The sequence below is a fragment of the Pocillopora damicornis genome, chromosome 1 (genome assembly GCF_964200805.1).
Source record: "Pocillopora damicornis chromosome 1, jaPocDami1.2, whole genome shotgun sequence".
Taxonomy (NCBI): Eukaryota; Metazoa; Cnidaria; class Anthozoa; order Scleractinia; family Pocilloporidae; genus Pocillopora; species Pocillopora damicornis.
This window is the reverse complement of record NC_142670.1, coordinates 3,971,275-3,996,926: the sequence shown is the minus strand read 5'-3', so window position 1 is coordinate 3,996,926 and position 25,652 is coordinate 3,971,275. Positions and strand designations below refer to the sequence as shown.

The following is a 25,652-nucleotide window of genomic DNA, read 5'->3' as shown; positions in this document are numbered from 1 at the left end:
AGTTGTATATGAAGAAAATTATTTTTCATGTATATCTTTTTTTCAGGTTGTCGTTATTTTCGAGTCAAATAGGCGTATTGCGAGCATTTCTTAAGCGATAAGGTCGATTGGGTATGCCAATACTAGTTGTGTCTTTAGGTCTTCGAACGCGTAAAGTCGGCCTTCCCTACAAAATCCTCTTTTTCCCACGCGGATGTATATTCCGCGTGACTATGATTCCTAAAGTCTAACACTTAAGATTTCTCGTTGTTACTCAAATGATTATTTGATATATTGGCGACGAAAACAAGGAACACTCCCATCCTACGAATCAATTTCTAACTCTGTAAGTTTTTGAAGTAAGACAACTAATTAAGCTTTGGTGAGCTATTATCTCCATTTATTGTTCCAAGAAACGAAAAACGTCACATATTTTGTCAATAACACCTTCTAGTGCGTGGCACGTGCAAGTGAGATCTGCCACTCTGCACTATTTAGCGAGTACCGTTAGGAAAAGCGAACAAAAAAATATATATTTATGATCGACATATTAAAAGTGGAGGCGCAATTGTTTTGAAGCAACTCCTAACGTTCTTAACGAAACCTAATTCGACGCACAGGGGTTAAATGAAAAAAGAGTGGCAACTGTCAGTAATTGATAGTAACGTTAAAATGAATAAAACCCGTCACCATAAGTTGATATCTTAGCCTAAGGATATATCGTTAAAAAATGCTCTATTTTCGCCATGTATTGTGTATCCCATGCTAAACTATTGAGAAAGCTTTAAAATTCGAATGAAGCGTTTGCTGCAAAGTTAGTTTCATTTCTGTTATATTTTTTAACATAAGTAAAAAGGCTTATTGCGACTTTATTTCGGTAGAAATACCCGACGAAAATAATTTGCATGACAATCCATTTCCCGTAGTGCATGTCAGCACTAAGTAAACGACTGGTTCTTGTTTAAAGGAGAATTATCAGAAGCCTGCATTTATATTGGAAAAGGATATTTCGGACCGATATCCAGTCACTGACAATTTTACAGAAGGTTACATTTGGTTCAGCTTACAGGAACTAAACTCACCCAACGGACAAAAATAATGATGGCGATAAGCTGGCAGTTGTGGGGAACACTCCTGTTATCAATAACTATGTTGAGTGGGTATTAAAGCTCCTTTTAAAAGATTGATTTCATATAGAATGCACCCTAAGTGCACTACGAGGAGTCCATCTTAAGGCTGCCCTTTGAAAGTCTTCGAAGTAAAATTGGGCGCAAACGAAGACCACTAAAATTTAGAACAGTTTTATATTAGACGATCCTTAGCGGCAGGTGGCCAAATATTTTTAGGGGTTGTATTTCAGGGAGCCATTTTACCTATGTATTATTGAGATACAGGCTTAAAGCCTGTTCTAACTCGTGGGTCTATCATGAAAAAGTGAAGCTTGAGCACAAACATGGAAATAACGATGGGATATTTTAAGCCCAGGCTTTTTCCAATTTAGAGATATGCAAATTATGTAATTTTCTAAATAGATAGTAGAAATTTAGGTCGCTTCTCACCTCTCACAAACTACCGAGCCTGGAAGCTAAACAATACCATTTCAAGTCTTTCAAGTCATGTTTTTTTCCTTGGTATTTTTCATATGAGTCAGTTTTTCCTAAGTATTTAATTTTTCATTAATCTGCAAAGAATATCTGAGAAGCCACTTTCGTTTTGCAGAAACGTTCTTTACACCCAGGGATGCCCTTACGTATTTCTCAATTCCTAAGCTGTAAAACGTAGTTATGAAAAGAAGGCTCACTCTTTAATCTTACAAAGGCCACCTATCTTTGCAAAAATTAATGATAAGATATAAACAAAAAGTAAGTAAATAAACAAAAACATGGATAAATAAATATAAATAAATGGTGTTAGTAATACAAAAGAAGGCAAAATACTGAGATATCTCACCTATAGAGGAAGTTGCATAAAAGGCTGTTAGTTTTGAAAGACCCCGCTTTCTCTTAACTTGTATATTCGAAACCTCTGTCAGCGTCGCGGTAGTTAAAGACTCGGTTTGAACGAATGGTATACACAATCACTCTGTTGTAATGCTAGTTTCCATGAAAATTATGCTCAGAAGTTTTATGTAACAGTGGTGTAAAGTTGTTTATTTGCGCAGCGAAGGTCTTGCGATACCTTTGTATATTTCATAACTATCGTCATCGTTATTTTCATATTTGGTATTCTTATGTTTTTGGTTCTGTTTTTGCTTTCGTTATTTCAGGTTTTGAGCTGGGCGGTGAAGATTGCAATCGGCATGAATGTAGATCACAATGTACAAATGGTGGCAATCATTCTGATCCGCTCGGGAATTGCAGCGGTGGTAATTATGCTGGTTGTGTGAAATGCAAGGGGAAAGGGTGTAAACAGAACTGCGATTCTGGAGTAGATTTGTGTGAAATGGATCTGGAATGTGAAAGTGGCGATTGTGACCAAACATGCAAGGCTAACAGGTGTAAACTGAATTGCAGCGGGAGAAATTGTAAAACACAAAAGTGCGAAGATAACGGATGTGCATGTGAAATGAATTTAGAATGCAACGGTCCAAACTGTGACCAAACCTGCAAGGCTAACAGGTGTAAACTGAATTGCAGCGGGAGAAATTGTAAAACACAGAAGTGCGAAGGTAACGGATGTGCATGTGAAATGAATTTAGAATGCAACGGTCCAAACTGTGACCAAACCTGTAAGGCTAATAGGTGTAAACTGAACTGCCGCGGGAGCAATTGTACAACACAAAAGTGCGAAGGTAACGGATGTATATGTGAAATGAATCTTGAATGTAACGGCTCGAACTGTGAACAAACCTGCAAGGCTAACGAATGTAAACTGAACTGCAGCGGGAGGAATTGTACAACACAAAATTGCGACGGTAATGGAAATGCATGTAAAATGAATCTAGAATGTAACGGTTCGGACTGTAAACAAACCTGTAATGCTAAAAGGTGTAAACTGAACTGCAGCGGGAGAAATTGTAAAAAACAATATTGCACAGGACATGTAAAGGTGTGCAATATGCATTGTAACGCTGACGATTGTGAACAGATGTGTAAAGGTACATGTAACATCACTAGGACTTGGCCAACCAGTTCTCATAATAAGCTATTATGCTCTGGGAATGGTGAATGTTGTAAACGTCTCATGCTGACTTCCATGTCATGGTCCCTCACGACGAGCATCTCTCAGACCGACTGTGACGGAGGTAAGAGCTGCATTTGCACCAAATTTTCAGATAGTCACGGCATCACTTCAGATTTATACACGTCAAATTCCATGACATCTATTGGGGCCTCAAAAATTCCAGTATTCGCGGCTAAAACTTCCACAGGACATGGAACAGAAGCTTTCAGTGAGTACAGTAATACATTAAATACTTAAGACTCTGTTTTTTGTTCAACGAAAAAGTGTTAAAGATTCTATAAAGAAAGAGAAAAAGTTATTTTTTATAGAATTTGTTGCATTTTACAACAGCTTCCAAATTTTAGTGTCAATTTTATCTTGACAATTTAATTTTCTTAACATTCAGCCCTGTTGCAATCAACGTTGCAATCACCTATATCATTAATCTCACCTTCACCATTACCATCATCTTCACCACACTCATCATCGGCAGCAATATTACCAGCAGGGGCATCATCATCTACATCAGCACTCTCACCATCATCAAAGCCAGCAGCAACATCAGCATCAGGATCAGCATCAGGATCATCACCGGCGGCATCATCGGCAGCAGTATTACCAGCAGGGGTATCAGCAACTTCATCGGCATCATCACGATCATCATCAAAGCCAACAGCAACATTTGGATCAACATCAGGATCAGAATCATCAGCAGCAGCTGCATTAGCAGCATCATTATCATCTTCTCCATCTCTTCAGACACCTTTGTCATCGACGTTGGAAGAAATTAAGAATCTGGTAAGCAATGTATTTCTGTCAAGCTTTTCACTTTCAACATTGCTGTTTGCCAATTTTATTGTCTTTTTTTACCTCAGGCAAACGATTCTGCTTTTAAACTAAAGGGAGGAGAAATCAATAGAAGCTTGTCCTCGATGGTATGAACTTATTCCTCGCTAATCTTTTATGATTAATCCACTCAGTTTATATGAAACGCGCAATGATTAGAAAGACTGACCGATGCAATGCAGCAGTTTCTAAGCTTGAAGAAAACTTCGAGCTCATACGAAAAAGAGGAAACAAGACTGTCATTAACGCCATTGTCCTCATTATCCTTATTATAATTATTACAACATTATCATTATCACTATCGTTACTATTGTCATAACTAAGATATGAACTGACATGAGTGAAATAATTGATTCCTTAACTTGTGCATATCCTACACACCATTTGGCTATCGTGCAGGATTTTTGTTCTTTTATCCATTGCTAGTTTTTATTCATTTCTTTAACTTTTTTGTCATGATCTAACGAGGAGTAGGCGAAATATGGGCCTTGCTAGTATAATTAATGCGTTGCCTCAAACGGTTTTGTTAAAATGTTCCACTGCGATGAGGGGTTCTGCCGCTCAGTACTCATGGGACACTCAAATATCTTGTTTGACTCACGCGTTCCCAATTTTTAGCATAACAGATATATGTTATGTTATTACAGGAGGCTCTTCGAATTTTTGAAGACTTCATCACCAGTATCCAAATCCTCCAAAAACCCCTTACTGAAGAAGAAATCGAAATAGTAAGAAATTCCATCTTTAAGGTGGCAGTCGCCTTGGAGGTATTCGCACTTAATTATGGCAAACACCAAATGATTGGCGTGAACTCTCCAGTGGAGATAAACAGCCGAAAGCTAGGTGAGTCAGGGCACGATCATTGTTACGGATTTGAAGTAATCCGTTACTTGTTTATCGACTGACACAATAATTAATGACATAATGGCTGCTTTCATGATTTAACTTTTGATCAGTGATGTAGCCAGATCAAGCTGGTTCATACCTACCATTGACCATTTATTTTTATCAATCACAGTGATTATGGGCAATTTTTTAGGTGATTAGAATGTTGAAAAGCGTTAAAACCTTGACTTTCGGATGCCTTGATGATCTATAGAGGATTGTACCTTTTTGAAGATTGTGTAAGAAATACTTAGCTTTCAAACAAGTATAATTATCATATTAGGATTATGACTTACTTTCGAACCAACACGAAAAAATATTTATTCGAAAATGTGTCAATCTCAATTTCGTCTTTATTTCTTTTTTGTCCATCAGTGTTGGCTATACAAAAAACCTATCGCAAGAATGCTAGTGACTTTTTTCTCTGGAGACAAGAACTGCAAGCGAGCCTAGAAGTTTCCTCTAAAAACTTTGCCAACGACGGTTTGTATTGAAATCAGTTTTGAAATCTTTGATGTGCTATGACAAAGCACAATTTTTTATTCCTCTCTAAGTTTTGCAGTTTTGAAATACATCTACAAACACATACAAGTTTGTTTCTTGGTTTACATAATCTGTTTGGTTCAGATATGTTCATCTGCAACTTGGATTTCATATTTTCATTATGTAGCCCGATTTTTTTTTACTTTTTTAGTATCAGTGGTTGTTGGGATCGTGTACAAGGATCTCCATGACGTATTAACTACAGATCAACCCTTCAGAACTATAAGGTGAGGTTACCTCATACAGTTTCTTAACCAAATACCCCTTCCATCGAAAATACACAAAAAAAGAAACTTGAGGGGTTGAGCCTATAAGGTCGTATATTTTTCAAAACCCTATTGAAAGATAATTAGTCATGTGGATCGATGATCTTTTCCGTGTTTGATAAATTAGCCTCTGAGTAACACTGGTCTTTTATATAGTCCTAGCTTACTATTTTCATCAAAGTTATTGCTATGCTTTAAATAAATCTGTTTCATACTGATTTTCTATTTCCTCCGAAGGTATCTGGACTCTTGGGTAACTGCCGTGGCTTTAGATCCAAAACCAGAAAAATTAGAAGAGAATGTCATCTTAAGGTTCAGAAATCTGAAGGTAAGAACAGGATCAAAATCAGTTTCAATTGTTTTGCGTCGTAATTTTTATTCCGAGTATATGATTTTAATGTTTATATTCCGAGTACAGATTCGTGAAGGAGATAAGAAATGCATGTTTTGGAGTGGCGTAAGTGAAAGGTAACAGCTGGAATGTATTTTCATCCTATTTCATGAGTAGTTGATTCTTCATTCTCAGATTCTGAAGAAAAATGGAATAATTATCATACTTAAATGGTTGTTTTCTAGGTATACTATTAGCTGTCAATAATTTCTCACTCGACTTTGATGAGACGTTGAAACTTTCCCTACGTTCTAAAAACGCCTTTCAAGGTCAATCTATTTGTTCTTTAAATGAAAGCATTGATTTGTTGAATGTTATTTTTTTCATGGGAGGTTTGGTGATTGTTGTTTTTCTTTTTTTCTGTTTTCCATAACTGTATCTATATATCCATCGCATTCAGATTCCTTCCATTTATTTGAATTATAGGTTCATTGATTTGTTTGTTTGGATTATCGCGTTTGTTTGTTTCTGTGTTTTTTGCCTTGCTTGTTTCCTTGTTTGCTTTTTCACCTAGGTCAGGGGTGTATTCATGTTTGACGAGTCTAATTAAAAATTGTGCCAAGCCTAAATATCAATATCATCAGTATACCATTTGCCTCAGATTAAAAGTGCTGATAGTGATCACTCGAAAGCAAATCCATTAGTGACAGGGAGAAGATGTCGACAAAAGGCAAACTCGAAAGTACTCAACGATGTGTAGAGGTTATGAACTCGGTCAAAGTAAGACAGAAAATAAACCTATCGGTGCCCTGATAAGTTTTTTTATTTTCCTTTGATCTTTGTTATTATTATTTTATTGTTATTTATTATTTTATTATTTTCAGTACAGGCGGATTTTCAGAGACAGGATGCCACTTAGTTACTTCGAAAAGCAACTCAGAAGAAACAGTTTGTAGCTGCAATCATTTGACTCACTTTGGTGTCTTACTTGACTACAACGGCAGCCCAGGGGTAATGAGTTTATTTTTACCTTACCTTTAGCATTGGTAAGAAAATTTCGTTGGATTAAGTAAAAATATTGCTCTCTCGTCATCTCTCTTCACAGCTCACAGAGGAAGACGAAACTATTCTGGAAATTATTACATACCTTGGACTGAGTCTTTCCATTTTCGCGATTTTTATGACAATTATTCTATATTCCTACCTCACGTAAGTACTGTAACCATACGCTCAAAGAACCAAGTCTTTGCATGACCTTAAAGGCTTTAGGGCTTAGAACAGACAAGTTCTTTAAAAAATATATCAATTTAATTAAAAAGTATATTGAACAAATAAAATAATGACGAAGAAAGATGATTAAATGTAATAGAGATTAATAATATGTGCGGAAGCGGTTATGATGTCTAAACTAGTACAGTACAAAATTAGTAGAATACCTTGTCAATTGTCGCTTCGTTTTGTTTTTGTTTCTGTCTCATCTTTGACTTTTTTCTGATTGTTTGTTAGTTTTTTTATTGCTTGCTTGTTTCACTAGAGACGTATGGCAACCTCTGACTCAAATACGACTGAGTCTTTCTGTGTCCCTTGGAGCTGGACAAATAATCTTTCTCACCGGCATAAACGCCACAAGAAATACGGTAAGTGTTGTATTTATCTGTTCCTGGTTTATTTGCTTTTTAAGGGCTTAAAAGATCCTCTAGAAAATAATATGGAAAAGCTACAAAAACTTTTTTTCTCTCTCGCAGGCTCTCTGTGTCCTAGCAGCAGCTTTCATGCAGTATTTCCTGATGGCAGCTTTCTGCTGGATGCTGGTGGAGGGAATTTATTTCTTCCTGTTTGTTGTGAAAGTTTATAACATCAACACCAAGATGCATATGTATCATTTCATATCATGGGGTATTTTTATTTCACTTGATGTAATTATCGTAAGCTGCTGATTCGGAAACGCCTCAAAATTGGACACGTGACTTCTCCAGTTGCGCTAACTTCCTTCTTCTTATGTTTAGGTTTACCCATCATCATGGTTAGCATTTCAATAAGCATCGCCGCTGGAAAAGATGGAATTAAAAGCTATACCAGTGAAAAATAGTATGAGAAACAGTCAATAATACACCTGCAGTCTGTTCTCTCTTCTTCCTCTTCTCTCTCTTTCACCCTCTCTCTCTATTCATTTAAATAATCAGCATTTCACGACGTATTGCTGCTGTTAAGATCTCTTTCTAGTTTTCCATCATCACTCCACTTGTTTTCTCTGGCAGTTGTCTTGTTTTATCGTGTTGTTGTGTTTGATTTGTGTCGTGCTGTAAAGCTTATTTTCTGTCAATTAATATTTTTTATACACTCGTTTCCAGTTGCTGGCTTTCCTCAACAAATAACCTGATCTGGATCTTCGTCACATTTGTAGCTTTCATTGAAGTTGTGAGTCTCTGATTAATTGACGCCTCATTAATATTGTTAGAGATTTTCATTACTAAACGACTATCGTCTTTCAAAAGAATATCAACTCCAATTGATATTACCTTGCGTCTTTCCAACTTCGATCCCTCTTGGCCTGCGTGTGAACCAAGTAATAGCGTGGCGCAGCACAGTGTTCTCTGTCGCCCATTACAGAGACGCAGTAGTGCGTTGGCTAGCTGGACGCAGAGGGTTTAATTTTTAATGAAGATTCAGACTTTTCTTTTTTCAAACGCTCGCAACGAGACGAATGACAATTTTTCTGTTGTCGGTGATGCATTTTATATTCCTTGCTTTTTTCAGCTCAACATTTTGATACTTGTCCGAGTAATAAAGGAGATGAGCAAATTAATGCAACCCACGGGGGAAAACAACAATACACAGCAACTACGGTAAATATTAGATAAATTTAACATTTATTAGATAATTGTGATAAACTTCATAAAATTTGGAGGGGAAAGGTAAATAATAACTAGTTTCTACAGGCTCCTTCGGTAATGTGATCATATTGTTTTCGCATTTAGTTTAGCAGTATTTGTCTAGATTCCACTCTAGTTAGTCTGCGACGATGAGGCAATACAACTTTGAAAAAAAAAGTTCATTCACTTGAATGAAAGGAACGGTTTATCGATACTCATCACATATTGTTGTCGTTATTCAGACTTGGCATTAAAACATGCGCGGTGATGATCCCACTGCTTGGTGTTACCTGGCTTTTTGGACTTCTGTTATCATTACACAAAACTTTCGCCTACATTTTCACCATTTTCAACTCTATTCAGGTAAGCTTTCGTTAAAAAAATCAGTCGATATTAAATTTTAGTCATCTGTTCACATACTTAAATGCTCAAAGTACTCTTTCACCTAAAAAAGACTCTTTGACATTGGTCAAATGATATTGCCTATTCAAAATAATTTACCCAACAGCAGACAATCTTTATTGGTTTACAAGATATGCGACTTGCTCTAATTCATTCTTTCGCCACTTTTATTCTGGTTACATCTCAATGAAACGATCATATCTTTATCATCTTTCTTATCTGGATTACAAGAGATGTTATACTGATATAATTATCTGTTTCAGGGAATCCTGATTTTCCTTCTTCATTGTGTGCGGAACAGCCAGGTGAGATGAATATCAAACTGAGGATGTACATAGGGCGAATTGTGAATTTTCTAGACACCAATAAAAAGTTGGTGGGTTAGCAATTGATATTTGGTCGCCTGTTTATCTGCAGATTAGAGAGCGATTGAAAAGGAAGATGAACATTGTTTTCCCATCTGCTGCAGGTCATGGAAACTCTGCGAAGAAGAACTCACAAGTTAATCCAATTGATGCCGGCGAAGTGTGTGCAGTGAAATTGTAGTCCTTTAAAGAATAGCACAATACAATATTCAGTAATCCAATTTAAACGACTTTTGGTGATAACGTTCTCCCATCTTTAAAAAACGAAAACTCCAAAAGGAAAAGCTCACGGGTTAATCTCAGTGATGTCGGTGATGTGTGGGCAGATAAATAGTAGTCTTAATATGAGTTGGAATAATAATCAGCGTAAATAACTGGATTCAAAAGAACGAAAATGAGAGTCGATTGTCTAAAATCGTATCGTATATTCAAGTCTTACTTGTTTAACACTAATACACATTTTACTGTATTCCTTTTAAACCACTGTTGACTAATATTTAATAACGATCCACATTTTGAGTACACAAGGTGATACTAAGCTGCTTGTGAAAATACCAAATACGATCGTTCTTTTGTGATAGCAGAAGTAAAACTCGAGTTTTAAGATTTATAGTTAATAAATGAATTAAATCAACAGATCAATTAATAAATAATTGAAAACGAGTGGATGAATGATATCTTTTAGTAAACTAGTATATTTGTTCGCATAACGAGGCACATTGTACCCTTTCGAGTCAGAAAGTGAATTTTGATCAGTTTGGATTCAAATCGTTGTATTAAAAAGCAGTGTAACAATCGTCTACTTTCTCCATGGAAGAATCTCACTGAGTCTTGATCAGTGCATAGAGTAACACTGTATAACGCAAGCAGAGCTGCAAATTTTTATTAGCCCTGTTCTCTAAAATCCTTACAGGGTGGAAGAGAGGGGAAGGGTTTTGAATCTATCTTAACTACCTCCATCCGCTCTCACTCCCATAACCCCATCTCCTCAGGGAGAGATTCTAAGACGCCCGAGAAGTCCAACTACCCTCTTGAGTGAGTGTTTATGACGTGAATTCTAAAGAGCTGCATGACATAAAATATTCTGAAATGTTAAATAATCCCTTCCAACGTATAATTAAAAGCTCGTTAGATATAAATTAACGCCACTTTACGTAGGGCGTGCGCCAGATATTCGTAACGACGACACCCCCACTTGCCCCCTCCTTTCAAAAGGGGGGAGGGAGGTACCTTGTGAGACCCAGCTACGCCCACCTATTTTGTATCCTCTCGTTACGTTAAAAAGAGGATGGTTGAGATATCACAGCTGTGTAGCGATTCTTTAAGGATATATTACTCCAGCAAGATACAAGCACAGACATATATCGAGGAGCACGAAAACTTTTCATCACCATCGCTCATAATTATTGCCATAGCGGAATAGTTTTTTTTTGTCATAATTGCTGCTAAATAGTTACTTTCTGGAACTTGGGGATATCACAACTATTTTATTCAATTTGTTTTTCTCGCTGTATGATTGTGGATCGCACTCTATTCTATTAAGATAATTACGAAATGAAACAGTTTCTTTCGATGTTAATGAATTATTTTGCCATGCTTGTTTTAAGCAGGTGCAAAGAATTTAACCGAAGACAAGACGTCAAGAATTCGCATGACATTCAATCTCCCGCAAATTTATTAGCAACAGAAGGATGATGTTCACTAAAAATAACACACGCTAAAAGCTTATCCTTCTAGCAAGAGACTGATCTTGAATTTCCATTAACCTGATACTGCCAAATCGGGAAGAAGTACAGAATTTAGGAAACGTAATGCTGTCAGAAAATTTACTCACAAAAAAAAAATGTTGACGAAATTTTGTCAGATATGGGGAATAGTCTTTTTATCTATGAATTTGTTGAATGAGTACGAAAGTTCTTTTTAGAACATAAATCATTGTTCACTAGATTAGTGCCACAAACATACTCCGAAAATTATGACTTCTTCAGAGTTCTTTAGCGAGACTCGGGCTCTTTACCCTCGCAGCGGCTTTCGGAGAGAAATAACAATATCTCCACATAAACTCTCATAACAAGAGCGGTCCTAAACAGGAGCCTTGGGGCACCTCGCAGTTCAAATCAAACTTTGACAGACAACCACGAACTAATATCCTCTGACTACGCCCTGATAAATACGATCGGAACCATTTGGACACCCTGCCCCCCAGTCCAAACGTATTGAGTGCCTCCAGAAAGATTTTATGCTCGACTGTATCGAAAGCAGCACTAAGATCGAGTAGCACTAGAAGGGTTACATGTTGTTTATTGATATTGAGCAGGATGTAACTCGTCAGAAGAGCAGTCTCAGTGCTATGATGCACCCTGTAAGCTGACTGAACGTTCGGGTATAGATTCGTGTCGACCATGTGCTCGTGCATCTGATGGAAGAGTGCTTTCTCAGTGAGCTTCGATAAGAAAGCCAAATTGCTTACTGGTCTGAAATTCTTGAATGTGATATGAAGATCAGGCTTTTTGAGTAACGGACATACTAGTGCCTCCTTCCAGGACTTGGGAAAGTGTCCGGCTTCTAATGATTTGTCAATGATCGTAGTAATGACTGGGCGAAGAGCATCACATCTGCTGACCAAGCGAGAGGGCATTGGGTCGAGCGGGCAAGACTTCAATGTTGAGTTATGGATAAGCGACTTAACACTGTTGGCAGACAGGATCTTGAATGCAGATAACGATGGAGTCGATCGATTGAAGCCATCAGCAATAGTGAATGCAGAGGCAGGTAAATCTATAATATCAGCATAGATTTGTCTCTGGATTGTATCAATCTTTGACACAAAATACTTTCCAACTTCGCTTGCAAAAGTGGGGGCGTGCAGATTCGGAGGTAACTCATCGCCCTGCGAATGATTAAACAGGCTTTTACTAGCACGAAACAACTTTCGCTGATTACAGCTGTTATCCTCGATAAGCTTAGTGTAAAACGCCTGTCGTGCCTTGTTCATAAGATTGTTGACAGCATTGCGCTTAACTTTGAAGACAGCCAAGGTGGAGTCAAGTTTCGACAATCTCCATCTTCTTTCAGCTTTCCGTCGCTCTCTCTAGGCTTGTCTGATTTCGTCTGTGTACAATGGAACTAGTAGACGCATAACAATCGTTCGAGGCTTAACAGGGGCATGTTTTTCCAGCACAACAATTAGGGTTTTGTTATAGGACAAAAGAAGTTCCTCGAGGTCGTCCGGTGGATTTTTGCATAGCTCAGACTTACATATACGAGAGAGTCCTGGTGGAGAAAGAAGTCTTCATTGAATGAAGATGACACAGCACTGGTGCATGATCAGAGAAATAGCAGTCGACTTGAGGTGTGGATCTTACATTCTGGTTGGACTGGCGGGTGATGATAAGGTCCAGGGTGTGACCATGAATACAGGTTGGACCTACCACATGCTGTCGTAGGCAGAAAGATTCCAGCAGATCTCGAAATTTGGTTGAGTCACTATTGCTAAGCACATCTACATGGATATTGAAATCACCAACGATCACCAGCTGTTCTTTACAGAGAATAACGGTTTCTAGTTAGTCAGTAAAATCGTTGAAAAACGTGGTCATGGGGATCCTGTGATCATCAGAGTCAGACTGTGGTCGATAGACTACAACCAAACGAAGACCGTCGGAAGAAGCTAGCTGGACGGTCAACTCTGAAAACTCAAATGACATTTTAGCACCACCACCCACTTTCTTGACAGACAGCGAGTCCCTGAACAATAGAGCTGTACCACCGCCTTGACGAAAATCACGTATATGATGTACAAGCTTATATCCATCCGAACAATTCCTTCCAATTCCTTCCAGTGACCCACCACGAGTTTCCGCCCCATTTTCTAATCAGAGCCAAGCAGATAAAACGAATACAGAGGCCATAGATATCAGCATCGTTCCAAACGCAAGTCCTTCCATTGTCCAGTCGCCCATTGTTGAACCGTCCATTGTTCAGCCAAATCCGTCCAAACCGTTTTACTGTAAACGAACCCCTTCATTACCCTAGATGTTGAAGAAATCAGAGATTCCGAAAATCCTGGATCATAAGAAGAGGAAGAATCATGCTCTCATGGTTCGCCTATCCAGTTAATTAATTCATCAGCGGATAAAACACAATAATAAGTTCGCTTCGAGTAAAGTTTGGACGGTGAAGGCTTTTGTGGTCGAGTCACCTATCGTCGCATTATATTTTTGCTTTTGCAAGCATGTCTTTAAGGGATTTGTTTTTATCGCCAAACGGTCGACAGGTGCTTTTAACTATATGTAAACGCAGTTGCAGCATTTAAGATTCTCGCGTTTATCTAAAGGTGTAGGATTTAATCGAAGGGGAGGGGTGGGAAAGAAGGAATTAATTAAATTTATGCGCATCGCCAAATGGGTTTTTCAGTTGTCTTTGCATTGTAATGAGGCTTTGGAAATATGGACAAAACTAACTTATATTGCACAAAGATAGCAACCTTTCGAAATAAAAAGGGCTCTGACTGGTTTAAAACAGCGTTTAATTTCACGATGAAAATGCAGGGTAAGCAAACTTCAGCAGCAATTCCGATTTTAATTTTGCCACAAATTTTGCGAATCTATTTGAAATCCCGTGTTTAGGAAAAACAAAAATAAAACGAGCTATTTGAAATCAGTATGCCTGCCGCGTGTATTCGAGTATTCATACCCTACGCAAAAATAAAAAAAAAGATATTAACAAAAAACTGTATTAAAGGGGAAAAGAGGAAGACAATTTTTAGTCTTTCGAATACTTGCATAAAATATACCAAATTCATTACGAAAGCAATATTAAAGCAAACATATCAAACACGATAGACAACTTCGACGGAGGTGTTTTAGGTTATCATTCCGCAAAAAAAAAAAAAAAAATGTTTTGCATTGAAATTATATCACTCTGTGTGTTTTCCTTTATTCTAGATCATTTCCCAAACATTTTGAAGAGCCCTAAGGGAAGTCTGAAACAGCTGGTTGATAACAGAAACATTTCTTACTAGCTTTTAGGTATTAACCCGTCAATATTTAGGAAACGGTTAATCCGAGTACCATTCAGAACTATTGTGTCCGTGTTCAAAAAACAGTAAATTATAATTATTATCATTACAATGTGGGTTGCACTAAAAGATTACGGTGAACACAGTTGTATATGAAGGAAATTCTTTTTCATTTAAATATCTTTTTTTATGATGTCGTTATTTTCGAGTCAAATAGGCGTATTGCAAGCATTTCCTTAAGCAATAAGGTCGACAGGGTATGCCGATACCAGTTGTGTCTTTAGGTCTTCGAACGCATAAAGTCGGCCTTCCTTACAAAATCCTCCTTTTCCCACGCGGGTTAACAATAACGACCAGTCTGTTACCATATTTCGCGTGACTATGATCCCTTAAGTCTAACACTTAAGATTCTTCATTGTTATTCAAATAATGATTTTGTTATATTGGCGACGAAAACAGCGAACACTTATATCCAACGAATCAACTCTGTAAGTTTTTTAAGTCAATCAACTAATTAAGCTTTGGTGAGCTATTATCTCCATTTATTGCTCTAAGAAACGACAAACGTCACATATTTTGTCAATAACACCTTCTGGTGCGTGGCACGTGTAGGTGAGATCTACCGCTCTGCACTACTTAGCGAGCACCGTTAGAAAAAGCGAACAAAAAAAATATCTCTTCATGATACACATATTACAAGTGGAGGCGTAATTGTTTCGAAGCAACTCCTAGTGCTCTTAACAAAACCTAATTCGGGGTTAAATAAACAAAGAGTGACAACTGTCAGTAATTAATAGTAGCATTAAAATGAATAAAACCCGTCACTACAAGTTGATATCTTTAGCCTATGCACTGTTTTTCGCCAAGTATTGTGTGTCCCATGCTAAGCTATTGAAAAAGCTTTAAAATTCGAATGAAGCATCTGCTTGAAAAGTTAGTTTCATTTCTGTCATATTTTTTTACGTAAGTAAAAAGGCTTACTACGACTAAATTTGGGCAGAAATACCCGACGAAAATAATTTGCATGACAATTCATTTCCCGTTGTGTATGTCAGTTCTGAGTAAACGGCTGGTTCTTGCTAAAAGGAGTATTATCACAAGCCTTGCATTTGTATTGGCAAAGGATATTTCGGACCTATCTCCAGCCACTGACAATTTTCTAGAAGGTTGCATCTGCTTCAACTTAGAGGAACTAAACTCACCCAACGGAAAAAAAACGATGACGAGAAGCTGCCAGTTGTGGGGAACACTCCTGTTCTTAATAACTAAGTTGTGTGGGTATCAATGCTCCTTTTAAAAGATTGATTTCATTTAGAATGCATCCTAAGCGCACTCCGAGGAGTCCATCTCATGGCTGCCCTTTGAAAAGTCTTCGAAATAAAATTGAGCGCAAGTAAAGACCACTAAAACTTAGAATAGTTTTAGATTAGGCGATCCTAAGTGGCAGGTGGCCACGCAGGCTATTTTTTAAGGAAGCCAAAGCGAAATTTTTTAGGGAATGTACTTCAGGGAGCCATTTAACCTATTTATTATTGAGATACAGGCTTAAAGCTTGTTCAAACTCGTGGGTCTATCATGAAAAAGTGAAGCTTTTGCGAAAACATGCAAACGGCAATGGGATATTTTAAGCCCGGTTTTTTTATCCAATTGAAAGATATGCAAATTCTGTAATGACTAAGTAGAAAGCTGAAATTTAGGTCGCCTCTCACCTTTCACGAACCACCGAGCCTTGGAGCTTAACGATACTATTTCAAGTCTTGTAAGTCTTGTTTTCTCCTTGGCAATTTTATATGATTCAGAAGGTCTTGCGATATCTTTGTATTTTTCATAACTATCGTCATCATTATTTTTGTATTTAGTTTCTTATATTTTTGGTTTTGTTCTTTTTTTTGTTGTCTCAGGTTTTGAGCTGGGCTGCGAGGCTTGCGACAAGGATAAATGTAAATCGATATGTAAAAATTATAGCGATCGTTTTGATCCGGTCTGGGATTGCAGAAGTGATAGTTTTAATTGTTATATGAAATGCGAGGGGGAAGGGTGTAAACAGACGTGTGATACTGGAGTAGAGGTATGTGAAATGAAGCTGGAATGTAAAGGTGACGATTGTGACCAAACCTGCAAGGCTAACACGTGTAAGCTGAACTGCAGCGGAAATAATTGTAGAAAACAGAAGTGCCTTAAAGATGGCGGACTTGCATGTGAAATGGATCTAGAATGTAATAATCAGGATTGTGAACAAATCTGCAACGCTCATAACTGTAACCTTACCTGCAGAGGGGAAAAGTGTAAAGCACAGAGGTGTCAACGTGTAGGAAATGCATGTGAAATGCATCTAGAATGTAACGGTCAGGATTGTGACCAAACCTGCAACGCTAAGAGATGTAATCTGAACTGCAGCGGGAGACGTTGTAAAAAACAAAAGTGCAAAGATAAAGTAGAAGTATGCGAAATGCATCTAGAATGTAACGACCAGGATTGTGAACAAATCTGCGAAGCTAAAGAATGTAACCTGACCTGCAGCGGGAGAAAATGTAAAACGCAAAATTGCACAAAAAACACACGGGTGTGCAATAAGAATTTTAATGCTAACGATTGTACACAGAAGTGTGATGGTCACTCCATCACCTCACATTCATACATGTCGAATATCGTTACATCTATTGGGGCTTCAATAATTCGAGTCTTCACGACTAAAATTTCAACAGGAGATGAAACAGAAGCTTACAGTGAGTACAATAACAGTTTGGATACTTAAAACAATCTTTTTTGTTTTACAAAAAAAGTGTTTAAGATTCTAAAAAAAGAAAAGGAAAATATTTTATTTCAAAATTCCTTGCGCCCTACCAAACTATCAATTTTATTTTGACAATTCAATTTTCTTCAACATTCAGCTTTGTTGCAATCAATGTCGCGGTCACCTTTATCATTAATCTCACCTTCACCATTACTATCATCTTCATCACACTCACCATCAGCAGCAATATTACCAGCAGAAGCATCGGCATCTCCATCAACACTATTACTATCATCATCAAAGCCAGCATCAACGTCAGCATCAGCATCAGCTTCAGGATCATCATCAACAGCATCATCGGAAGCAATATCAACAGCAAGTGCATCTGCATCGTCATCAGCACTATCACCATCATCATCAAAGCCAACAGCAACATCAGCATTAGGATTATCATTAGCAGCATCGTCGCAAGCAGTATCAACAGCAGCAGCACTATCATCATTACAGTTATCATCATCGGAAACATCGACAGCAGTATCATCATCGTCTCCGTCTCTACGGCCACCTCTGTCATCGACACTGGGAGTAATTAAGATTCTGGTAGGCATAGTATTTCTCTCAAGCTTTTTATTTACAACATCGCTGTTCTCAAGGTTATTTTCTTCTTTATCTCAGGCAAATGATTCTGTTTCCAAACTAAAAGGAGAAGAAATCAGTAGAATCATGTCCTTGATGGTATGAATTTACTACTCGCTTATCTTCTGTGATTAAGCCACCAAGTTTATATGAAATACGCAATAATTAGAAAGAATGACCAGTGCAATGCAACATTCTCTAAGCTTGAAAAAAGCTTTGAGTTCATTCAAACAAGAGCAAACAAAATTATACCATTATAGCCATCGTCATCATTATCATTATCATTATTATAGTTATTATAACGTTATCATCTTCACTATCGTTACTATTATCGTTTCTAAGACATGAACTGGCATGAATGAAACAATTGTTTCCCGACCAACTCCAACTCCTTGAACGAGTTCTTGGATACTTCTTTAACTTGTGCACATGCCACACACCATCTGGCTATCTTTCTGGGTTTTTTTTCATTGATCCATTTGTGGTCTAGTTTATTTCTGTATCAATTTTTTTCTTATAATCTGACTAGGAGTAGACGAAATACCTTTACCTCAAACTGTTCTGTTAAAATGTCCGACTGCGATCAAGGGTTCTGCGGTTCAATACTAATGACAGTCAAATATGTTGTTTGACTGACATGGATCCAAATTTCTAGCATCTTACATTAACAGATATATTTAATGTTATTACAGGAGGCTATACGGATTTTTGAAGACTTCATCACCAGTATCCAAATCCTCCAAAAATCTCTTACCAAAAAAGAAATCGAAATCATGAGAAATTCCATCCTCAAGGTGGCAGTCGCCTTGGAGCTATTCGCCCTTAATTATGGCAAACACCAAATGATTGGAGCGAATTCTTCAGTGGAGATAAACAGCCGAAAACTAGGTGAGTCAGAGCATGATCAATTCTGCGGATTTAAAGTAATCCACTTCTTGTTTATCGACTGACACAATGAGCAATGACTTGATAGCTGATTTGATGATTTAACTTTTTTAAAGGAACCTGTTGATCAGTGCTGTAGCCGGATCAAGCCGGTTCATCCCTCCCTTTGACCATTTATTTTTATCAATCATAGTGATTATGGACGATTATTTAGGTCATTAGTATGTTGGAAAGCGTTAAAACCTCAACTTTCCGATGCCTTCATGATTTATAGAGGATTTTGCTTTTTAGAAGATTATGTAAGGAATACATAGGTTTCAAACAAGTATAATTATCATATTGGGATTATGACTTAATTTCGGACCAACACGAAAAATATTTCTTCGAAAATGTGTTAATCTTAGTTTCGTCTCTATTTTTTTTGGTCATCAGTGTTGGCTATACAAACCTACCGCAAAAATGCTAGTGACTTTTGTCTTGGGAAACAAGAACTGCAAACGAGCCTGGATGTTTCTTCTAAAAACTTTGCCAACAACGGTTTGTATTGATATCAGTTTTGAAATCTTTGATGCGCCGTGACAAAGCACAATTTTTTATTCCTCTCCAAGTTTTTGACGTTTTTAAATACATCTACAGATACATACAAGTTTGTTTGTTTGTTACGTAATCTGTAAGATTCAGATATCCGCATTGGCAACTTGTATTTCTTGTTGTGATGATGTAGCCTGATTTTTAAAATTTTTTTTCTACTTTTTTAGTATCAGTGGTTGTTGGGATCGTGTACAAGGATCTCCATGACGTATTAATAACAGATCAACCCTTCAGAACTATGACAGGCGCCACAAGGTGAGGTTACCCCCCTACAGTTTCTTAATCAAATGCCCCTTCCATCGAAAAAATAAATCTGTTTAATACTGGTTTTCTATATCCTCCGAAGGTATTTGGACTCCTGGATAACTGCCGTGGCTTTAGATCCAAAACCAGAAAAATTACAAGAGAATGTCATCTTAAGGTTCAGAAATCTGAAGGTAAGAACACGATCAAAATCAGTATCAATTGTTTACATTGTGATATTTATTCCGAGTATATGATTTTAATGTTTATATTCCGAGTACAGATTCGTGAAGGAGAGAAGAAATGCATGTTTTGGAGTGGCTCAAGTGAAAGGTAACAGCTGGAATGTATTTTTTTCATCCTGTTCCAGGAGTATTTGATTCTTCGTTCTCAAAATATGAAGAAAAATGTAATAAATATTATACTTAAATGGGTGTGTTTCTAGGTTTACTATTAGCCGTCAATAGTTTCTCACTCGACTTTGATGAGACATCGAAACTTTCCTTACGTTCGAAATAGACCTCTTAAGGTTAATCTCTTTCTTCTTTAAATAAAAGCATTGATTTGTTGAATGTTATTTTTTTCTTGGGAGATTTTGTTGTTGCTGTTTTTCTTTTTTCTGTTTCCATAGCTATATCTATATATCCATTGCTTTTAGATTCATTCCATTCATTTTAGTTATACGTTCATTGATTTGTTTGTTTGCATCATTGTGTTTGTTTGTTTCTGTGCTTCTAGCCTTGCTTGTTTCCTTGTTTATTTTTTCACCTAAGTAAGGGTGTATTAATGTTTGACGAGTCTATTTAAGATTTGTGCCAAGCCTGAATATCAATATCATTAGTATACCACTTACCTCAGTTTGAAAGTGCTGACGGTGATCACTCAAAGGCAAATCCATTAGTGACAGGGAGATGTGGAGAAAAGCCAAATTCGAAAGTAATCAACGATGTGTGGAGGTTATGAAGTCGGTGAAAGTAAGACAGAAATTAAACCTATCGGTGCCCTGATAAGTTTTTTTTAATTGTTCTTTTGATCATCATCATCATCATCATCATTATTATTATTATTATTATTATTATTATTTATCACTTTATTATTTTCAGCTCAGACAGATTTTCAGGAAAAGGATGCCATATGGTTACATCGAAAAGCAACTCAGAAGAATCAGTTTGCAGCTGCAATCATTTGACTCATTTTGCTGTCTTACTTGACTACAACGGCAGCCCAGAGGTAATGAGTTTATTCTCACCTTACCTTTAGCATTGGTAATAGAATTTCGTTGGATTACGTAAAAAATTTGCTGTCTCCTTATCTCTCTTCACAGCTCACTGAGGAAGACAAAACTATTCTGGAAATTATTACCTACCTTGGACTGAGTCTTTCCATCTTCGCAATTCTTTTGACAATTATTCTATATTCCTACCTTACGTAAGTACTGTAACCATACGCTTAAAAAACCAAGTCTTTGCACGAACTTAAAATCTTTTAGGGCTTGGAACAGACAAGTTCTAAAAAAAAAATAGATCATATTAAAAGGTATATTGAAAAAATAAAATAATAACGAATAAAGATGATTAAAATGTAATAGAGATTAATTAAATTTACGTGCGAGAGCGGGTAAGATGTCTAAATTAGTACTGTACAAAATTAATAGAATACCTTGTCAGATATGTTTCTGTCTTGTCTTTGATTTTTTTTTCCTGTTTGTTGGTTAGTTTTTTTTTACTGCTTGCTTATTTCGATAGAGATGTATGGCAACCTCTGAGTCAGATACGACTGAGTCTTTCTGTGTCCCTTGGAGCTGGACAAATAATCTTTCTCGCCGGCATAAACGCCACAGAAAATATGGTAAGTGTTGTATTTATCTATTCATGGTTTATTTGCTTTTTAGGGGCTTAAAAGATTCTTTAGGAAATAATATGAAAAACCTAAAAAAACTCTTTTTTCTCTCTCGCAGGCTCTCTGTGTCCTGGCAGCAGCTTTCATGCAGTATTTCCTGATGGCAGCTTTCTGCTGGATGCTGGTGGAGGGAATTTATTTCTTTCTGTTTGTTGTGAAAGTTTATAACATCAACACCAAGATGCACATGCATCATTTCATATCATGGGGTATTTATATTTCACTTATTGTAAATTGTTGTAAGATACTGATTCGGAAACGCCTCAAAATTGGACGTAGGACTTCTCGAGTCGCGCTAACTTCCTTCTTCTTATGTTTAGGTTTACCCATCATCATGGTTAGCATTTCAATAAGCATCGCCGCTGGAAAAGATGGAATTAAAAGCTATACGAGTGAAAAATAGTATGAGAAACAGTCAATACTGAAGCTGCAGTCTGTTCTCTCTTCTTCCTCTTCTCTCTCTCTCTCTCTCTCTCTCTCTCTCTCTCTCTCTCTCTTCATCCTCTTCTCTCTCTCTCTCATCCTCCCTCTCTTTACATTTAAATAATCAGCATTTCACGATTCATTGCTGCTTCTGAGATCTCTTTTTAGTTTTCCATCATCATCCCATTTGTTTTCTCTGAGAGTTGTCTTGTTTTATTGTGTTGTTATGTTTGATTTGTGTCGTGCTGCGAAGATTATTCTCAGGACATTCATTTTTTATGTACTCGTCTCCAGTTGCTGGCTGTCCTCAACAAACAACTTGATCTGGATCTTCGTCACATTTGTAGCTTTCATTGAAGTTGTGAGTCTCTGATTAATTGACGCCTCAGTAATATTGTTATCATTGTTATTACTATTGTCGGTAATATTATTGTTATTTCCTATACCAGGACTACCTATCATTAGATATTTTCATTACCAAACGTCTACCGTCTTTCAAGAGAATATCAACTCCAATTGATATTCCCTTGTGTGTGAACCAAATAATAGTGTGGCGCAGCACAGGCTTCTCTGTCGCTCATTATAGCGACGCAGTAGTGCGTTGGCGAGAGAGTTTAATTTTTTATGAAGATTCAGACTTTTCTTTTTTCAAACGCTCGCAACAAGACGAATGACAATTTTCCTGTTGTCGGTTATGTACTTTATATTATTTGCTTTTTTTCAGCTCAACATTTTGATACTTGTCCGAGTAATAAAGGAGATGAGCACATTAATGCAACCCACGGGGGAAGGCAACCATACACAGCAGATACGGTAAATGATAGATAAATTTAACATTTATTAGATAATTGTGATAAACTTGATAAAATTCAGATAGGAAAGGTAAATAATAACTGGTTTCTAAACAGGCTCCTCTGGTAATGTGATCATATTGTTTTCGCATTTAGTTTAGCAGTATTTGTCTAGATTCCACTCTAGTGAGTCTGCGACGATGAAGCAATACGACTTTGAAAAAACGATTTATCGATGCTCATCATATGTTGCTTTCGTTATTCAGACTTGGCATTAAAACATGCGCGGTGATGATCCCACTGCTCGGTGTCACCTGGCTTTTTGGACTTTTGTTATCATTACACAAAGCTTTTGCCTACATTTTCACCATTTTCAACTCTACTCAGGTAAGCTTTCAATAAAAATTAGCCGATAACTAAATTTTAGTCATCTGTTTACATACTTAAATGCTCAAAGTACTCTTTTACCTAAGACTCTTTGACATTGGTCAGAAGATATTGCCTATTCAAAATAATTTACCCAACAGCAGACAATCTTTATTGGTCTACAAGATATGCGACTTGCTCTAATTCATTCTTTCGCCACTTTTACTCTGGTTTCATCTCAAACGGTCATACCTTTATCACTTTCTCATCCGGATTACAAGAGGTGTAAAACTGATGTAATTATCTGTTCTAGGGAATCCTGATTTTCCTTCTTCACTGTGTGCGGAACAGCCAGGTAAGAGGAATATCAAACCGAGGATGTACATAAGGCGAATTGTGAATTTTCTAGACATCAATAGAAGTTTTGTGGGTCAGAAATTGATATTTGGTCGCCTGTTCATCTGCAGATTAGAGAGCGATTGAAAAGGAAGATGAACATCATTTTCCCATCCGCTGTAAATCGTGGAAACTCTGCGGGGAAGAGCTCACAAGTCAATTGAAGTGATGCAATCGAAGTGTGGGCAGTATAATTGCAGTCCTTCAAAGAGTAACAATACAATACCCAGTTATCCAATTTAAACGACTTTTTGTGATAACGTTTTCCCATTTGTAAAAAAATGAAAACTCCACAAGGAAAAGCTCACGGGTTAATCTCAGTAATGTCGGTGATGTGTGGGCAGATAAATAGTAGTCTTAATATGAGTTGGAATAAAAAAAATTAGCGTAGATATCTGGATTCAATAGAACGAAAATGGGAATCGATTGTCTAAAATCGTATCATACATTCACGTCTCACTTGTGTTTTCTGTATTCCCTTTAAACCACTGTTGACTAGTACTTAATAACGACTTAATGATGATCCACATTTTGAGTACACAAGGTAACACTAAGCTAATTGTGAAAATACCAAATACAATCGTTCTTTTGTGATAGCAGAAGTAAAAGTCGAGTTTTATGTTTTATAATTAATAAATGAATTAAATCAACAGATCAATTAATAAATAATTGAAAACGAGTGGATGAATGATATCTTTTAGTAATCTGGTATATTTGTTCGCATAACGAGGCACATTGTACCCTTTCGAGTCAGAAAGTGAATTTTGATCAGTTTGGATTATAATCGTTGTATTAAAAAGCAGTGTAACAATCTACTACTTTCCCCTTGGAAGAATCCCTCTGAGTTTTTATCAATGGTTAGAGTAACACTGTATAACGCAAGCAGAGCTGAAAATCTTTGAATCTATCTTAACTAACTCCCCTCCGCTCTCACTCCGATAACCCCATCTCCTCAGGAAGAGATTCTAAGACGTCCGAGAAGTCCAACTACCCTCTTGAGTGAGTTTTTATGTTGCTCTGTTATGTTTTTGTCTGTTTTTTTCTGTTTGTTTCTTTCAATATGAAGCCATTGCCATAGGCGTGAATTCCAAATAGGTGCACGACACAAAATCTTCTGAAATGTTAAATAATCCTCTCCAACGCATGATAATAAGTCTGTTAGATATAAGTTAACGCCACTTTACGTATGTGGCTCATATATGCAAGCCGTTTATTAATGGCGACCAGGGCCTATTTTGTGGCACCAATGGCTCTGAGAAATTGGCTTACATTTGCGAAATTTCCAAAGGAAAAACAAAAGTAATCTTTATTTTTAAGATTGAACTAGGTAAAAGGCACGCAAAAAGCGCTCATTAACCGTAATGCGAATGTTACATATGTGTTCACGTTTGGTGCACTTAAAACTGCTCTCATAGCGGAACTTATGGAGTTTCTGACAATCAGGATAAAATTGTAAGACGCAGGAAGACAATTTTAGAGATAAGAAAGCAATTGAACTAATTTATTTTAATGAATATAAATTGAAATTAAAATGTAGTATAAATAAACCGTATGGGAAAAAAAGTTGTTTCTGAGAACATTTCTTCAGTAATATTTTTTTTTGCTTTTGGCGTTATTTGCATCGATGTCAGCTGCACCATCATTGTCCTTAACCACAACTGCAGACAAATCTTTACAATCCGAATCTGTGAGGCCACAACCCACTCAATCGCCACCACTGTGGTCATCATTGTTGCCATTGCATTCGCCGTCACGATCAGCGTCATTCTCTATGTCGCAGTCGGTGATACTGCAGCTGCTGTCTCCATCACCGTCTCATCCACCATTTCATTTGCTGTCTCAGTCTCAGTTTCCGTCGTTGTTGCAGTCACCTTCCCAACTGCCTTCCCAATCGCCTTCTCAGTCATCGCTACAGTTGCCTTCACAGTCAGCGTTACATTCGCCGTCTCAGTTGCACTCGCTATCTCTTTGGCTATCGACTTCCCAGACGCCCTTTCAGTCACTGTCGCAGTCAGC

At 37.2% G+C, this 25,652-nt stretch overlaps 3 protein-coding genes across 5 annotated transcripts in view; 2 read left to right on the top strand and 1 right to left on the bottom strand.

Moving 5' to 3' along the window:
* The window catches only part of LOC149051380 (adhesion G protein-coupled receptor E3-like), a 494,984-nt gene that overhangs the window by 206,484 nt on the left and 262,848 nt on the right, over window positions 1-25,652 (bottom strand). The gene's annotated exons all lie outside the window — the stretch shown is intronic.
* On the top strand, window positions 939-24,294 carry LOC149051400 (adhesion G protein-coupled receptor D1-like). 3 transcript variants are annotated; one of them, XM_089183958.1, is made up of 19 exons: window positions 939-1,135; window positions 2,246-3,370; window positions 3,548-3,939; window positions 4,017-4,076; window positions 4,635-4,830; window positions 5,248-5,355; window positions 5,567-5,642; window positions 5,919-6,009; window positions 6,100-6,149; window positions 6,897-7,023; window positions 7,118-7,221; window positions 7,547-7,649; window positions 7,758-7,908; window positions 8,019-8,100; window positions 8,364-8,430; window positions 8,770-8,858; window positions 9,128-9,248; window positions 9,551-9,592; window positions 9,705-10,315. In XM_089183958.1, the coding sequence occupies exons 1-19, from the start codon at window positions 1,078-1,080 to the stop codon at window positions 9,831-9,833; spliced, it is 3,171 nt and encodes a 1,056-aa protein (XP_089040084.1). In that variant the 5' UTR covers window positions 939-1,077; the 3' UTR covers window positions 9,834-10,315. The 3 variants fall into 3 exon arrangements, with proteins under 3 accessions (XP_089040084.1, XP_089040094.1, XP_089040100.1); XM_089183968.1 differs by lacking the exons at window positions 8,364-8,430; window positions 8,770-8,858; window positions 9,128-9,248; window positions 9,551-9,592; window positions 9,705-10,315 and adding exons at window positions 22,378-22,444; window positions 22,808-22,896; window positions 23,141-23,261; window positions 23,554-23,595; window positions 23,708-24,294 and having other exon boundaries at window positions 952-1,135; XM_089183974.1 differs by lacking the exons at window positions 939-1,135; window positions 2,246-3,370; window positions 3,548-3,939; ... (14 more) ...; window positions 9,551-9,592; window positions 9,705-10,315 and adding exons at window positions 19,366-19,464; window positions 19,686-19,773; window positions 19,865-19,955; ... (9 more) ...; window positions 23,554-23,595; window positions 23,708-24,294.
* LOC113674943 (uncharacterized) lies at window positions 15,732-19,475 on the top strand. The gene is made up of 5 exons (XM_089199744.1): window positions 15,732-15,946; window positions 16,574-17,398; window positions 17,564-18,141; window positions 18,735-18,930; window positions 19,360-19,475. The coding sequence occupies exons 1-5, from the start codon at window positions 15,892-15,894 to the stop codon at window positions 19,473-19,475; spliced, it is 1,770 nt and encodes a 589-aa protein (XP_089055870.1). The 5' UTR covers window positions 15,732-15,891.

Coding starts and splice junctions, on each gene's coding strand:
- LOC149051400 (XM_089183958.1), top strand. CDS start 1,078: ATGATGGCGATAAGCTGGCAGTTGTGGGGAACACTCCTGTTATCAATA. Junction 7,650..7,757: donor TAAACGCCACAAGAAATACG/GTAAGTGTTGTA, acceptor TCTCTCTCGCAG/GCTCTCTGTGTCCTAGCAGC. Junction 9,593..9,704: donor ATTGTGTGCGGAACAGCCAG/GTGAGATGAATA, acceptor GTTTATCTGCAG/ATTAGAGAGCGATTGAAAAG.
- LOC113674943 (XM_089199744.1), top strand. CDS start 15,892: ATGACGAGAAGCTGCCAGTTGTGGGGAACACTCCTGTTCTTAATAACT. Junction 15,947..16,573: donor GTTCTTAATAACTAAGTTGT/GTGGGTATCAAT, acceptor TTGTTGTCTCAG/GTTTTGAGCTGGGCTGCGAG. Junction 18,931..19,359: donor GATAAACAGCCGAAAACTAG/GTGAGTCAGAGC, acceptor TTTGGTCATCAG/TGTTGGCTATACAAACCTAC.